This window comes from Python bivittatus, unplaced genomic scaffold (assembly GCF_059951505.1).
Source record: "Python bivittatus isolate LINGU-HERP-01145 unplaced genomic scaffold, Pbiv_v1 ctg000220_np1212, whole genome shotgun sequence".
Lineage (NCBI taxonomy): Eukaryota > Metazoa > Chordata > Lepidosauria > Squamata > Pythonidae > Python > Python bivittatus.
Window position 1 is genome coordinate 26,008,648 of NW_028277048.1, and position 17,984 is coordinate 26,026,631.

At 39.6% G+C, this 17,984-nt stretch overlaps 1 protein-coding gene across 1 annotated transcript in view; it reads right to left on the reverse strand.

Annotated features, from left to right (window-relative positions):
* Window positions 1-1,936: 1,936 nt before the first annotated feature.
* Window positions 1,937-17,984, reverse strand: part of CA10 (carbonic anhydrase 10 (inactive)) — a 364,325-nt gene continuing 348,277 nt past the window's right edge. The window contains exons 8-10 of the mRNA XM_088138547.1: window positions 5,824-5,978; window positions 4,184-4,358; window positions 1,937-2,387 (exon numbers count right to left, since the gene is read on the reverse strand). Of these exons, the coding sequence (XP_087994673.1) occupies window positions 2,365-2,387; window positions 4,184-4,358; window positions 5,824-5,978 (353 nt within the window). The 3' untranslated portion in view covers window positions 1,937-2,364. The remainder of the gene's footprint in view (window positions 2,388-4,183; window positions 4,359-5,823; window positions 5,979-17,984) is intronic.

Genomic DNA, 17,984 nt, shown 5'->3' on the forward strand with positions numbered 1-17,984 from the left:
ATATACATTGGCCAGTGATCCAGCAAATGTTTTGTTTTTACTTTTCTTTTAACTACAATATGAACACATGAATTTCAGATTGTGGAAAACCTCCTAATTCTCACTCTTTGACAGCTAGATACTTCCTAAAAGTAATTTCTATGATCACCAGGCCTATTTTAGTTGCATCTACTATTCAGAAAATGCGATACAAATCAGTGTCATATTTCTCTCCTATATACCCAGTATGGAGAAGATGTTGCTTCTATGATGAGAAACCCACAGTTATTTCATGTGTAACTAGACCTTTACGATTTCTGCTGAGTCCAGTAATCCAAGAGATGAAAGGAAAAGACAGCAAGGCTTGAGAAGGGGGCAGCAAATGAGATTTGATCTATGGGAGAAGCAGGAATTGTTTTCTCAAAAAGCAGTTCAACAAGTTCAGACTAGTTAAATACAATTACTCATAACTTCAATGTAATAAATGATCATTAAATATGAAGACAAAATTAAATCAAAACAACAAAGAAATCTGCTTTTGGCCTGGTGAACTCTTGTTTTGTCTATTAATAAAATAGGTATTTCCCCATCAGATATATTGGTTAAGTTGCTTTGCTTCAACAATACATGCAGATGGGGGCAAAGACAATTGTCTTTTTCAGATGACCACTTTTCCAGCTGACCATTTTACCAGACAACAAATGCACAGTTGTGTGGGATCCAGATGCCTTCCTTAAGGAAACACTTCTTTTCCAGCAATATCATACTTTTCCAGTAACACAATCTCAGTATATTGTTATTGAGATATCCTTACCCAGATGTTTTGTGAGCCTATACTAGTTTTCTCAGCATTTTTTTCCCCATATGAGTGTATTAAAGTATTGTGGCTGCATAAAGGTGTGCATAGATGAGATGTCACAAATGTATAAGCCCCATTTGAACCTTCTCCCAGTTTCCCATTTAATATGTATCTGTGCTTGCAATGGACTTCCTTGGGTTCTTCTGAACATAGAGAGATGCCTCCATATAACAGCAAACTTGCATTATTAAGAACTCCAGTTGTGCAAAGGGGTGTAGTCTTATCCAAGGAAATATATGTATTTATTTAGGCCAGCCCAGTCATTGACTCTGGGTTGCTCAACTGGCCCTGTAAGCCTCCTTTGTGAGGCAAGTGCATCTGAGGACCTTCAGAATGGGACCAGGGTCTAAGACCAGTTCTTCATGTCCATAGTTTGACTCTGTTCAAGAAGAAGGTATGAAAGCTTCTGAGTTATTTCTGTATGATTGACTTTGATAGCCCATCCTGGGAGTTTGAGATATGTGAGTAGGGAAATTTAGCCAAATCTGTGTTGCTGTTGATAGGAGGCAAAAGTGTAAGAAACCAGCGTGTTGACTTCCTGAACCCCTGTGGCCCAAATCAGTTTTTGATTTAGATGCCAGAGAAATTGTCCAAATAATGCCTACTAAGGCATTCTAAAATGGTTGCATGTGCTTCTGGTGTTTAAATCTAATTTGTGATTATTCCTAAGGTAGCTTTTAAATACACATATGTATTTAAAAATAAAATTCAGATAATTGATTGATCATGCCAGAATTCAAGATCCTTTCTATTTTTGGAGAGAGAAGAAATAAAATAAACCAAAGTGAGTATAATAAATTAATTTGTTAAACACATTTATTTAATTGTTAACAATAACCAAACACAGTGTATGACCTTTGTAAAACAAGAAACAGAAAAATGGATTAATTCCAGTCTTGGCAGTTCCTACTACAGATATGTGATGAGGGGGAAAATATTTCAATTTCCTTTATATTCTTCAGTGATCTATTTACAATACTTATCTTGGTATCTGTCCATTATTAACTAAATGGAAAGATTATGATCCAGAAATAAATTTCCCTTACAATCTCCCTAGTTCTGCTTTGCCAGTAACCAATAATGAGGGTGATATGACAGCTTTCCAAGGATTACTTGGCACACAGAACACAAATCCACTTGGATGGCAGCAGCGAACCACCTTTTTTAATGGAGATATGATGGGAAAGAGAAGAAGGGAGAAGGGGAACAGAGGAAGAAGTTCATATATACAAAGTCTGAACAGTCTTTTCATTGTGGGCAATAGTTGTTTCAGGAAAACAGTATCAAAATTGTAATCATAGTAATGGCAGATATTGTCTTTTTTTTCCCCTTACGACTGATCATATGAATACATTTCATTGGGCTGAATTTCCAACTTGGCATCCTTTTTTCTTGAGTGTGGCTCCATGAGCCATCTATGAAGTACAAAGACCGAGGACTGAATGGGGCTGGGGCATTCTGTAGTATGTCAATTCACAGTAGTAGCATTCCATTGAGGTGAAAACATCTTCCTGTTTCTGTCTTAATTACTTCAGGAGCCATTCATTTACTGAAAGGAAAACACAACCATGGAAAAAGTTTCCACACTGACAACCCCCCCTTTAAATTTTTTTTTTTTTACAGCCACAAATTTAAAGATCACTCAAATCAAAAGCTAGATTGTGGGGTCAGTTACTCAGAATAAAAACCAAAAGAAAACAAATCTTAAAGGAAAAATATTATAGGATTCCCAGTGCTTTTTCCAGCACTTGAAATGCCGGTACATGTGCCTGTGGGTGGGATGATGGGAACAATGAGATCATGGGGGTTATTACAGATTCTGATGTCCTCCTGGTAAGAGAAATCAAGCTTTGCCTTGAAATCAAACTCTGGAGCCAGAATTTGCCAGAAATGGGTGGATTAAAAAAAAAAAAAAGTTAAACATTGTCCCTTACAGAGGGAAGGAAGTTTTCAGGGTTAGGGAAAGAGAATGAATATTTCATAATTGTTCACAATATCTCAAAATGTTCCTATACATTCAATCAGTTTATTAATCCATCTAACTTGATATTCCCTGCACTAACATCTGGCAGTGGCTAAATCTGGGATTTTCTGCATAAAAATCATGGGCTCTTCTACTGAGCTGTAGCCCCTTGCAAACACCTCTTGTTAAGAAGGTGGCTTCCATGAAAAGAGATGTCTTCAGGTTTGTTTTCCCATATACCAACTTGCTGTGTATACATTTGCAAGATATAATCTTCATTATTATTTAGTCCTAATCAGCCTTTCCTCATTTGGTGCATTCCAGATGTCTTGGACATCAGCTTCTGCTAATTATGGGAGTTCAGGTCCAACACCCCTGGAAGGTACTGTGTCAGGGAAGACTGGTTTAGATTAGAACAGTGTTTTTCAAACTTGGCAGCTTTAAGATGTGTGGACTTCAGCTCCCAGAATTCCCCAGCCAACATGCTGGCTGGAGAATTCTGGAAACTGAAGTCCACACATCTTAAAGATGCCAAGTTTGAAAAACACTGGATTGGAAGGTTCATCAGGGAAGGCAGTATTACTGGCTTTCCAAAACAAAACAGAAACAATAGTTCCAGAATGAATTGTGCTTCTAATTTCCTGGTCGCCAATGTTTTTTTGGAAGAAAGTCTCTTACTGAAAAACAAAACAAAATAAAACAAAACCCTCTTTCTCCTTCTTGTTCCCCAAATAAATTAGGCATATGAAGAAGAATTACCTGGGAAAGAGTAATAATTAAAGCAGCGCACTCTTGCTTGCACTTGTGCCTGAACCTTAAAATCAGCCTGATTTTTGTTATATATAAGTGATTCCACTGTTCTGAAACAGAATTTGGTTATCTCAATGCATGGTATGCAGAATCCTTCAGCAGGGTAATCTCCTCTATGCAGTCTTTAAATTTTTCGAGCATATTTATTTTCAGCTCCACACCTCTGGTCCAACTCCTTCCACTGATGCCCAATGGCCAGAACTCCAGCTACTGTACCACCATGCCAGCCATGTTTTTTTTCCTCGATATGCCTTATTTTGCTGAAGGTTTAGAAGCCTGCTTAGAAGGTTGAAAGAGCTGTCTACAGTGGCAGAACATACATTTTGCACATCAAAAATCCCAGATTTAACCCTAGCATTTCCAGTTGCTGACCAGGCAGCAGGTGATTGAAAGATCCTTCTCTGTTTGAGGCTCTGAAGAATGGTTATCAGAGTGGAAAATATTGGGCTTAAATTTATACAATTTAACCTGGGATAAGGTACATCAAAGCTTCCTAACCTCACAATGTAACAAAAAGGGGATTCCAAAACTAAAAACATTTCTTTGAAATGAAAATAAAGTTTGGAGCATACCTCTATATTGTAGTTTCTGTGCTCTATTGTTTGGGCAATCTTTCCCTTGTAAACTAAAGTTGATATTTGTTCGGATACATCGATTGTTGAGAGGCTGGACTGGTCTGAAGTTATCACTCATACTCAGAAAAATCTGTGAAGGCTGATTCTGGCTTAGTAACCGTAGTGAATGCATCTGCATAAAGATAAAAAGTCAAAACAGAGGAAGATTGATTTTTAATATTAATACCTGAGAGCAAAACCAGAAGCTAATTTTAATCTGGGACAATTGGTGAACAGGAGTTTGGCTATTTATTGTGAGGGCAGTAGTAAATCTGCCCTTTAAAACAATACAGAGCAATTCAGTATCTCTTGAGAGGGAATTGTACAGCTTTTGAATATTATGCAAACTGTAGATGATTTACTAATTTTGTCCATTTTTTTTTCAGTTTCTGGAGACATGAATGAAGGGCAAAGAGCTTCAGAGAATCAGCTCTGTTGTTCTATATCCAGCAGAAATTATTTATCAGTGTCATTCTGAAGCTGTTTAAGATAAACTCTCCTTGAAGTTGCGACTACATCCACGTAGTTTTCTTGGCAACTATGGAAGTGATCAGCTACCACCTTCTTCAGGATGTGCTTTTTAAATCCCCCAGTCTACCCTATGGCCCTATTTTCTGGTGGTCTCCCATGAAAGTTTTAACCAGGTCTGATCTTGCTTAGCTTGTCCAGATCAGTGAAGGTAAGCTAATGTTGTCACTAGTTGAGCTATTTACAGGTAAATGGAATTATTTTCAGTACAGTTTATTCCACAATAAGGGAATATAGGATTGCAATCTAAATCAGTTTAAGCCATAGATTAGCATTACTGCAGTGTAATTCATTAGTAGGAAGAGACAAAATGGTGACTTGATTCCCTTATTTTTCATGATAAAACACGATAAAAGAGACATTGTTATAAAAGAAAGACTGTTATGACTGAGACGAGCTACTTGTAGAATACTGTTGTGCTGGAATTAGAGGAGAGAGGGGGAAACTTTTCCCCTAAACAGGACTGTAATTTTAAAGGCTGAGATGGACTGAAATGGTCTGTCTCATTTTGTGGGCAGTAGGGGGGAGGTGGGGGGGGGGAGGGCAGTCTATAAAGAATCTCACCATGATGGAAAAGCAAGTCTTTTCCATCTGTCAACTTTGCAAAGTTCCACTTGTAACTTTTTCTTTTCACAATCTTTTCTTACTACTATATATAATACTGTAACAATGCTCCAACTGCCATTACTTCTGCCTCTTAAAATGCTTCTGCCTTCATTGCAGCAGTTTGAAAAGATATTTAAAAGGAAAAAAAAAGTGTTTAAGAGGGGAGCCTTCCATTGCACATTTAGCCCTGTGAAACACCAAAACGTTTTGCCTTCTTGAAAATGGTTGAATCCTCTGCTCCCATTCTTTCCCTCCATATTAGGTGGAGAACAGTGATAATAACTTTCTATACCATGAAGTTTTAAAGTTGTGGGATTCTTTTTAACTTCTGTACTGTAGGCTGCCTAATTTACAGTGGTTTTTCAGAAAAATAAGTACACATATCTGAAGCCACAGCAATTATAAGTAGAATTCATTATTTCCAAAGGTAATGTATCATAGCCCATAAAGATTTTTCATTTTACCTGCATTCTTGATATGTAGACAGGTTTGTTCATTAGTATCCAACTTGCTGTTTCGTAGCAGGGTGGGATTGTCATGGACCCATCATATGTAATGAAACTAGAGGTTTCAGGATAAAGTTCCTCAATATTAAGTCCCTGCAGTAAGTATGCATCATCTAGGGAATAAATGATGGTAGAATTATTATGAGAACAGAGCATTCATATTTGTGAGATGAATATCATCACTGACTATTGGAGTTTAACTGGTATATAAATGGATCTAAATCAAGAAAATGTTTGAATTGCTAGATGAATCTGCCAACATTTATACATTGGATCAGATTAAGCTGAGCCTATGGGTGGGTCATCTGCAGCTGCCAATCCTGTCCCCCCCCCATGCCCCCAGAGCTCTTCTGGACATGATGACCAAACACTGATGGTGTGGTTTCCTTGCCATTTTGAGGTATGTCACACAGTGTGGTGTAGCTGACCATAGTTTACAAAGCAAGAAAATCTATCTATCTATCTATCTATCTATCTATCTATCTATCTATCTATCTATCTATCTATCTATCATCTATCTAATCTATCTATCATCTATCTATCTATCTATCTATCTATCTATCTATCTATCTATCTATCCATCATCATCATCATCATCATCATCATCATCATCATCATCATCATTATCTATCTATCTATCTATCTATCTATCTATCTATCTATCTATCTATCTATCTATCTATCTATCATCTATCTAATCTATCTATCTATCTATCTATCTATCTATCTATCTATCTATCTATCTATCTATCTATCTATCTATTTCATTACAACTTTCATGACATTTGGAGGGGATGTGTACTAGTGTTGCAGTTCATATACAGATCCCACCAGAGGAATTCCTTTGCCTTTGACCTGCCAGGATTGTAGGAGGAGGATTCCTTGGTGAGTCTGGACAGACTCTAAGAGGTCTGCTAGAGGCTAGAAGCTGCTCAAGAGTGTTGATGCTGGGGCTGCCCTTCAGTTTTCCTTGTGTTTTCCTCAATGTATTTCAGTAAAACTGTAGTTCACATTGAGAGCCACTTTGGTGTAGTAGTTTAAGGCATCAGGCTAGAAAATGGAAACGCATGAGTTCTAGACCTGCCTTAGGCACGAAGCCAGCTGGGTGACCTTGGGCCAGTCCCTCTCTCTCGGCCCTTGGAAGAAGAAGGCAAGGGCAAACCACTTCTGAGAAACCTTGCCAAGAAAACTGCAGGGACTGGTCCAGGCAGTTGCCAGGAGTCAACACTGACTCAAAGGCACACACACACACACAAAAGCTCTCATTGGCCCATGTTCCCATCAGCATGGCCAATGTCTGGCTGTTCATGGGAGTTGTAGTTTTATCTAGACAGCACCAGCTTTGGGAAGGTGCTGTAAACTAAATCAAATGCACAAACAAGCCCTAGGATTGTTCTCATTTCCACAGCAAGGTATAACTTGGCCACTGAGCCAGGATTGAGTTTAAACTGTAATTCAATTGCATTTCGCAGTAATTGCATGTAACATCCTACTTTGGAAATGGATACTATCTTCTGGCAGAAGGGGAAAAAGGGGGCTTAATTAACCATTATAATTTTTGTCCAATCTCTCTTGGAAAGGCCAAGACTGTTTAGATTTAATTACCCTTGCACTTCAGAAAAAGATGGTTCTACCTTGTTAAGGTTAATGTATGATAATAAAGCTACTCAGTGAAACCTAATGCCCTTAGTGCACACAGTGGGGGTGTAGAAATCACTGAGAGCTCACTTGGAAGGCTCAAGCCAATGGAAAAGATGCTTTTAAGTGAATTTCCTGGGTTTCCATCTCTCCTCCTCCTCTTTAAATCAGACACTTCCTTCCTTGGTAATTAATGAGCCATCCCCTTTGTAGAAGATGTCAGGGTGCAAATGTTACGTACTCAGTTTGTAATTAGAAAGGGATTGTGTTCTTAACATCTACTGACACATTTCAAAGAGTTTTGCAGCCTATTATTGTGGCACTGTGCATCACAACAATCTTAGCAAGATAGGTTTTGTTCTAGAGATCTAATTCACATGCCCTTGTACCATTGGCTTGAAGATGCCTTGCTAGCCATTCTTGAACTGTGCTATTTTAATGATGCAGAGGATCACTGATAACCCTCTCCATGGCCATTTGAGCTCGGGTAGCAGAAGTGATCTGGCAGCAGGCACACAGTATGTCCACGTAATGTCTGACTGGTACTTGGCAAAGGTCTGGTCAGGCATTCCACGGGCTCCTTATCTACATGGATCTAGTGGTCTGGTGTGACATTGTAAGACATGTGAAAAAAAAATGTCTCAGCTGACAGGCAGCTCATGTGGTGGAATGATCCTGGATCTAGAGAGTGTGAGAGAAACATACAAGCGAGCAGGGAATTTGAGTGAGAAAGGTGAGCAACTGACTGACACAGGTGAGTGAGTGAGAGTAAAAGAGCAAATGAGGAAAGATAATGCACAGATCACCTAAATGGTGGGCAGGGGCTTCCCAGTAAAGTAGGAAGAGCATGAAGCCTCACTCACACCACAGATCTAGTTCTGACAGCTGGCTAAACCTACAGGTATACTCATTGGTTAAAACTTGTGTGGCTCTGAGATCTTGGCCTTTCCAGAATGGAAGACTTGTTCTGTATAAAGCATGAGCAGTGTATTACGTTAAAAAAAAAAATCAAGTTGGAATGAAAGTTCTGCTAAAAAATCAGAAAGAAGTTACAGGGAAGGGAGTAGGGAGTAATTACATTAACAATAATCAGCATAGTTCCTACCCACCCTGCCCATAATTTCATTCTCATTCTTTAGTAGGACTTTCATCCCAACTTGATTTTTTTACAATATATTCTACCCATGCTATATAGAAAGGATTTTGTTTCTAAAACAGATCTCTGTGACTGTTGCTTTTCCCTCATGATGTACTCCATTATAATGTACTGTTTATACAACAGGCAATCATAAGTTGATGTATGAAAATCATACTGCTATCACTTAGGAAGTCCATCAAAACCTAGTTATGTCATTAGGCCTGTGGGTCTTTGGGAATCGGAGACCTTCTTAGATGGCTCCACTATAATTGATATTCTGCTCTCTCCATCGTGTTTGTACATTTTAAACTTTTTGATAATATTTCCATTTTAATAATTACTTTTTATCTTTTTATTATGAATGTTTTTTAATCTATTGGCTGTTTTCTTAATTGTTGTATGCCATCCAGAGTTGCTTTGTGTGAGATGGGCAGCTATATAAATGTGACAAATAAATAAATAAATACATTTGGCATTATTATGCTACCATGTTTTCCTTGGGCCCCCCAAACCTGTTGCTAATAATCTTCCAGAATGCCAATAGTATTCTGAATTTGCAATAATCCTTAAGACTAAAAACTAATAACCAAGAGGACAGGATAATATGAACAGAAGGAATTACACAAGGATCTTTCTGCTTTTAATCTAATAGAATAAACATTTACTGATATTCATATGGATATCACATATAGCTTAAAATTACAGGCTGTGCTTTCTTTATACCTAGCAAGTACAGCTTTGTTGAGCATGTAGCTTTTAATTAGCATTTTCTGAATTTCTCTAATGTTTCTATATATTTAACCTAGATAAAAATAAACAACTGTAATAACATTTCACTGAGACTGAATAGCATCTTTAGATGATTATAACACTAACAAATGCAAAGCAGAGTAAAATTAAAACACAAGGGAGGCAATGATATTTATATGAAATGTATCTCTCCCCTCTTACAGAATTCAGCTCTAAGTGTTTTGTTTTTTTTTGGTAGATCAGGCTAAACAATATTTTAGCATGCAATCTGGGAAGATGGCCTCTGTACTGAAAGCACTTAATGAACCTTGTCTGATCTAGAAAGCTAAAAAGGTGGTTGGAGGACTATCCAAGACTTCCAGACCTGCAGACCAGACTGGGAAGTCCCTCTCCCTCCCCCTCTCCCTCCCCCTCTCCCTCCCCCTCTCCCTCCCTCTCCCCCTCCCTCCCTCTCTCTCTTTTGGATGTACCAGGAGTTGAGCCTCAGCCTGATTTGAGCAGCTCAAATATAGTATCAGGAGAAGGACAGCTGGAGCAAGGCTTGGGGTCATAACATTCTTTCTTGTCCTTTCCTACTTCTGTGAGACTGGGAGAAGGAGTTTGGAAGCTTACTTTTGGTTACCTGTATTTTGTTACATCATCCAAAAATATCCAACACAAATGCTAGGGTTAATTTGAACAATCTTTTGGGGAGGAGATGATGGTTCATATTATCCCTCTGCCATTACACTTATTAGGTGATTTTTGGCAGCCACTACTTCACACTTGGTTATGAGGATAAACATTGCCTTTCATATAGTTTCATATCATTTGGTGCTGCCACCTTTTTAATAGGAGATGCAAAGGGATGAGCATAGGAACTCAGATGTGCAAAGCATGTACTCCTCTGCTGAGCTCTGGTCTTCATTTCAAGCTATTTTCACTGAGTCTCCGACACGCCAGAAAATTGCATGCCCAATGCAGGACTGGACCTCCATGATCCCTTGATGCTATCTGCAAGTGGTGACTCTCATGTATCTCCTGGTCAAAAAGGTCCAGTTCCCCAAGACCTCAGAGAATTAGGTTTTCAGTTCTGGGGCAAGTCAAGCATGGGTGAAAGTATGTTCATGCGTGCTTGCTTGTCATGACAATTCACAGAGAGGAAAAAAATAGGAGCAATTGCAATGTAGAGGCCCCTTTCCTCCCCCAGAGAGTCTGGTGAATACTCCACTCCTCCAGGGCAGGGGAAGCTCTGTCTGGGACAGATCATGGCACCATGACAGCATCATTTTGAAGGTGAGACAGATGCAGAGGAATGGTGCCGTGGCATTATCATGGATTTGGGACAATTTTGGGAATAGCACAACTTGCCTGGGCCAAGAGCTACAGTACCAAATTTCTCAGATTAAGTAAACTAAGTACCCCCTATATAGATAAATAATACTACATTCATAAGAAAGTAGTCCATTTTTCTGATCCCCCCCCCTTCTTTGGCAATCTCAACTCTGCCTGATGTCGACTAGTATTGATCATTCTTCCTGTTCTGCTGCTCAGCAACAGCAGTGTTATCTTATAGCCCAATTCACTGTCTACTATAGATGCCACAGCTTCACAGATGCTAAAGATTGCTCCAGCCACACTTTCCTCTTATTCCTTTGGAGGTATTTTGGGATCCCAAGGGAAGAAGCCTAGGCTCAGATCTCCATCACTTGCAGCTCCTGTTTCTGAGCACCTCACCATGCTCATTCTTGAGCCAAATGACATGACATCCACCAGCTTCTCAGGGAACATGATTCACAAGACAAATCTTGAAGGAATGACAACACCAGTGCTTTTGCACTAATGATGAGACTGAACTGTGGCAATAGAAAAGTGGGCAGGCAAAACAGGCAATCCATGCCAAAGGCGAAATGTCTACTTACTGCTCAGGACGCATCATTACAACATTAGGCTCCTTGGCCTGAAGACTCGGCATGGATTTATTTCCAAGCCTAATAAGAGAGTAAAGCCATTTCTGTAGCACTGAAGAGCGCTAGAGATAACCCAATACATCTAGACTGCCTTTGCAACACAGATCGGTAAAGAAACTAAGGAACTAAGGCTGATTTATTTTGCAGCTGCTGACTGATTTCTGATTCATCATAGTTCCTTCTCTCTCTTTCCTCTTCCTACATGTTCATTATTTATGAGGCATAGAGAGTAATGCTCAGCATCAAAGTGTTCAGTCAAAATGAGGTGCTTCAAATTTTAAAGGGCAGGTTCTCCTGGCTGTCTCCCTATGATGTCCTTAGTGAAGCTACTTAGGTTAAAATGGAGGCAGCTTCTATAAATGAAACTACAAACAGGGGTCCTGGGAGCACAGCCGCGCAAAGACTTATTATACGATCACGTGTCTGGTCCGTCTGCTCTGCCATAGGACCATGTGTTAGTATAAAGAGTTGCAATCAAAGTGATAAAGCCATTAAGTCTGACTTCAGAAATGAGAGGAAAAAACAAAATACCAATTTCAGTGTTTTCAAAGACTTCCCCTAAAACCCAGGAAAGCATCTTTTCTCTGGTCTGACCACTGCCTTAAATGCTCTAAACCTATTTCTCTCAACTGGCAGTGGCTTCCCAAAATCTTAGACAGGGATTTTATTGCCCTACTTTGCTGTTTGATAGCCTTAAATTAGAAATACAGGAAATTCAACTGGTCTTTTGGACGTAAGCCATTTATCTATGATATTACTTTTATGTTATTTTTAAAAGAGACATTTCAGTGATGTACTTTTGAATTTTTATTTATGATTTTTTTTGGCAATTGTTAAAAATAATATTGCATTTTAAAAATGTTACAATTAAAATTTCTTAAAAGGCATTACATATTGATATGTAATGTTATATATACATTATATACATGTATCATGATATGATTATCTTATAAAGCACTATACTTTAAAAGAAAAAAAGCAAACATTGTTTAAGTTATTATAAGGTTAAAAAAAGAAGAAAAAATCCTGCAGTATTTTTATTTATTTATTTATATATCAAATTTGTCACCGCCCATCTCATTGAAACGACTCTGAGCAGTTTACAGCAGAAATAAAATCAATTAAAATACAATATAAAAACAATCTTAATAATAAATAAATTCCAGGAATGATGGAGAATTGGCAAATAACTCAGGGAGTGCCATCAGGGCGCTAACCACCCCCAGGGACAATTAGAACTCCTATCACCCCATGCAAGTTGGCAGAGCCAGGTCTTTAGTCCTTTCTGGAAAGCTGGGAGGGTAGGGGCCCGCTGTACCTCTGTGGGGAAGAATATTCCAAAGGGTGGGGGCAACAGCAGAGAAGGCTCTCCTCCTGGCTCCCACCAGCTGACATTCTCTTGCTGACCCAGTCTGCAACATGCCCTCTCTGCCTGACTGGGTGGGATGGGTTGATGTGACGGGGGTGAGACTCTCCCTCAGGTAACCTGGATCCATGCCATGCAGGGCTTTAAAGGTGATAACCAACACTTTGAATTGGACCCAGAAGCAGACTGGGACCCAATGCAGCTCACTCAGTAAAGATGTTATATGTTCCGTTTTTGGTGCACCTAATATTATCCGTGTGGCCACATTTTGAATCAGCTGTAGCTTCCGTATACTCTTCAAGGGTAGTGCATTGCAATAGTCTAGCTGAGAGATGACCAGGGGATGAGTGACTGACCAGAGAGCCTCCTGATCCAAGAAGGGGTGTAACTGGTGCACCACATGAAAGTGGGCAAAGGCCCTCCTGGCCACAACTGCCATCTGCTCCTCGAGCAGGAGTTGCAAGTCCAGGAGGACCCCCAGATTACACGCTGGGTCTGTTTGGGGCAGTGCAACCCCGTCCAGAACCATAGATGGTAAATCCTCAAATGCAGAGGGGCTCCATTCCACAAAATTGTCCAGTTTGGTAGGATCCAGTGATGGCTTCTTGAGGAGGGGATGCACCAGTGCCTCTTTAAAGGCAGCTGGGAACACTCCCCCCATCAAGGATGAATTCACCATCACCTGGACCCACCCACATGTCACCTCCCGAGCAGCCTTAACCAGCCAGGAGGGAGATGGATCTAGTTAGCAAGTGATGGCATTGACCGTTTGGAGGACCCTGTCCTCTTGGTATGCTAAGGTGTCTAAAATAAAAATAGAAGAGGAAAAAAGAAAGAGGGAAAAAACCCTATAAAAGATAAAAAGAGAGAGAGAAAAAGATTTTTAAAAACCACTGGAAAAAACAGCTACATACATATGTCTTGCAATTTGCAGTAATGAAATCACTGAGTGGCAGAACACATGGCTTGCATTTGTAAGCCCAATTTTCTTGTCACTTTTGAGTTGGTTTACAATTAGCAACCGTTTTAATGCTATTGGACTAACTACACAGAAAGCACTGATAACCCATTAGATGGCACTGGGATCATTATGCAATTATCTATATTGTTCGTATTTACCTTTCCCTCTCCTATAATTGCACTACTAGGTTTGCCAAGTCATTATCATATGGGATCTACACAGAACCCTACCCTCTGTCAAAATAATGCACAGCCAATTCTTCCTGTGTTTTGGCAACTCCCATATCCTTCTTGATGGCTCATGTTTCTATAAAAACAGCAAGCACCCTCTTGCTTTAAAGCATCAACTGTTTATTTTTTGGCACTGCCTATAACTAGTATCAGGCTGATTTATTTCTTTAGTGGGTACATATATTTATTTAATTATGGTCAATGACCAGCAAGGCAAAACAAAGCAAAACAAAATAACCCACCCAAAACAAAACCCAACCACAAAAGCGATGACCAAATACTACAAAGACAGTGTAACAGTCATACAGTATAAAACCTAAAAATTAAAAACCAAAAAAGGGGGAAAATTGAATAAAATACAGTAAAACAGCATAAAACATATAAAACAGAAATGCAATAGAAATGCAATAAAATAAAAGGGAAAATCACTCCAAGAGTAGGGCATCCAGTGCCATCTTAGGGAAATTGCTGCAGAGAGAAACTGAGCAAGTTGGAAATGAACAGCTCTCCCTTACACGAGATTGGGGGTTTGTTAGGAGGTGCTAAAGGCATGCCTGCCTGTAAATTGGCATAGAAAGGGCAGTGGAAGAATGCACGCGATGAGATCTCGGGTTCATGCTGACCAGTGGACGGCCTCTTTCATCGAATGGGATCCTGCTGTACCTCCCATCTCGTGCTGCTGAGGGTAAGGCATTCAAACAAGCCAAAGAAATGGCTCTACAGTGCGCTGGACAAACAAGGTTGAATTAGTAGCTTGTGGCTGTAAAAGGTTTCCAGTTTGGAACCCCCCCAAAAGTCGGTTATAGCATCCAAATTTGTCTGTGGTGTGATGTTCAAAGACACTTAGAAGGATTTCAGCTTCAGCTCTCTCTAAACTTAGGAGCAGCAAGAGTAGATAGAGAGGCCCCAATAACGCACATGTACAACTTCTGGCACCCAAGGATAAAACACTAACCCCACTTAAAAAGAAACCCATCAACAGCAGCAGAGTTCACCTAACCTCCTGCCCCAAATGCCTGGGGAAACAGACAGGTCTTTATCTTTTCCTGCCCTCCAGCCCCTGCTCACTTCCTTTAGTCAATGCCGAGAGTCACGAGGGCACAGCTGGAGCTAGAATTAGCTAGAGAGTTAAATGGACCACAAAGAGGGCACATCACTAGCCTCATCAGAATCCTGCTGGCTTTGGGAATGCTTTCCTTTGGTCCAGTAGGCAGTCACTCCTATTTGGTCTGTCAGTAAGTCAGTGAAATATAATTAAAAATATTACTCCCAACGGGAAGGATATGACTTCTAAGGGTCACAGTATCATTAGACAGAGCTTCAAAACAACTGGAATGGGGGGTTCACATTTTCAAAGCTAATATTCAGAATATGGAAATGTCCATACCAGGTGCAACTATTTCACAGTCTGGAGACAGATGATGAACATAAAGTTGAAGGTAGCTGAGGCTGCAGGTACAGTAACTAACACTTCTTAGGAAACTGTTGGGAAACTCAAACTGGGTGATTACAACTCTTCCTATGTATGGATTGGGGTAATCAGAAGTGTCATTCTGGGAGGCAGACACATCGTAGGCTTCAAGGCTTCCCCCTTCACAGTCTGTCACATCGCTCTAAATAAGATAGCTCATATTAAAAAAAAAGGGGGGGTCGGGGAGTAGTTCTTCAGATACCTTGTAGATCTGAGGCACTTTTTTCCGAGGCAGACATTGATCAATTACATCTTAATGAATGACACAGCAAATCACAAAATTCTACTCCCTTCCATCGCAAAGGGTTCCATTCTTCCACCATAATAATAATATATTATAATAAGGTATGGAGAGGAGGTAGATAGCATGTGGGCAAGATAATGTTTTGCAATTTCTCATCTTATTTGTTATTTATCAGAACAGTAAGAGAGACACATTTTACTTTGGGGATTCCATGGCAGATTTTTCTGTTTTGGTTCACTGTGAGTTTTTTTTCTTCTTTACAGAGTGTTATTTCATTTTATTTTTGTAAACTCCATTTTAGTGACTAAGGAAAGGCATTAGCATGAAGATGGGAATCACGAGCAAAAAGAACACAGAGAAGGATTGTAAGACCAAGATAAAAGCAAGGAAATGGTGGAGGAAGAGTTTTGACTTGCAGAGAAATGCTAAAGATGCAAAACAACTTAAAATAGAAGACCTGCTACAGTACATCAACTAGACAAGTGAGTTGCTCTCCTGTTTAATTAAATCATAATGAATTATGCAGAGGATTGTAACCTACTGTTCCCTGCCAACAAAGTATCAAAGGATTCCAGTCTTCTGGCATGATGATATAATAATGGTGTAGAAGCATTACTAGCCATTATAATATGCAGTGCAGCGGTTAAGGTGTTGGATTAGGGCTGAAGAAATCCAGGTGCAAGTCCATCCTCGGTTATAGAAACTCCTTGGATTATTATGGAATAGTCTCTCTTAGTCCATGTTATCTCATAGATTTGTTGTGGGGATGAAATAAAAGAAGATCTTACTTAAGCTGCCTTGAATTCCTGCCCCCCAAGTCGAATATCAATATAATAGAAAAATAAATAAAATGACAGATTGCCAAGGGGGGGGGGACTCCACTCTTATGAGTTGTAATGATGATGATGGTGGAAAAGTGAAATCCCCTGTTAGAGCCAATCAACTATCGAGACAGCTTGGTGGCAATTAAACTAAACCAAAACATCCAAATCTCTCCTAAGAATACAAAATGGCGCTCCCTTCCTAAAAAGAAGCTGGTCTGATTTGAAATTGACAAGATATAAGGATGCATCAGTTTCTCTAATGATGTGCAGGAATGACCTTGGGAGACAGGAGGGAGAGCTGCAGACCGGACAACTGGCATGTAAAAGATGTCTTGGCCCACAGAAGGGGGGAAGGCATGGGAAACATTTCAAAAGGGGCCCTCCCTGGTTTTCCAGAGAGTCGAAGGAGAGGACGGGTGAAATACTTTCAGTCTTGCAAGATTCTGTTAATGTAACCTTACAATAAAGATAGAGCTAGTACTCCCGGTTGTGCTTCTTGTCTGGACTACCTTGAAGGGCTAACAATTTTGGAGAGCTGTCAGGGATCTGGGTATCAAGACCTTAGTACTGTAGCAACCTGTGCATGGACCACAGCACAGCTTCCCTTGGTTTTACTAGACAGATCCATCTGTAGGCAGAAACACCCTTGATTGCCACCTGTTATCACCAGTGGATGTCTTTGTTGTGCTTCTTCACTGCACTTCTAGTTAGTAACTTACTCCAAGTCACTTAGTACCATGAGTATGTCTTCTCCGTGTATCCTGCTGCCCACAATGCATCCTCCTTATAAATGTCACAGTGCTGGGCTCCGAGCACAATTGCTATCAGCAGATTGCACGGTTGATTTGAACCTCTTCTGCCTTAGGACAACTTCTGAGTTTGTGAATGTCTGTAATATCCATAGGTTATTGGTTTGATATCATTTTCATGCAGCCCTTCATACTGTTACTTGTTTTTACCAACTTTACATGAGTGATCTAATCATTTCAAAATTTTGCCCTGTTCCTTTGTATTTGATGCATTGATGCTTATTTTACTATTATCAGTACCGCAGAATAACCTTATCTCACATTTTTAAAGTATACTGTTAATAGGCATGAGAAATATTTCCAAAATAGCTGCTTCCTCTGCTGCTCAGGAAATACCTCTAAGAAATCAGAATTTTAGACTCTTGGCAAAGCTTTCTGTAGAATTTAATGGAACAGGATGGGAAAGGATTGCATGGAGGTCCAGAAAGGATGAGATCCATATTTACCTATTTTTTTAAAAAAATCATAAAGATGACATCCATAGCATTCCTCATCTATCTTCTCTTGCCACTTCTATGCACAGTATTGCATATGTAATCCTACAACCAGATGACATTCAATTTATGGTGGCAGATTTCAATAGTCAAATTCCATGATCAGAATAAAGATTTTAAAAGCTGAAGAAACTTGTAGGGGTGGACAAATCCAGTACTTCTGGTCAGAAATAACTTTGCATATTTTCCATTCTGTCCAAGTTCCACATCATTCTACAATGTTTTTGAAGTTCTGCATGAAGTTC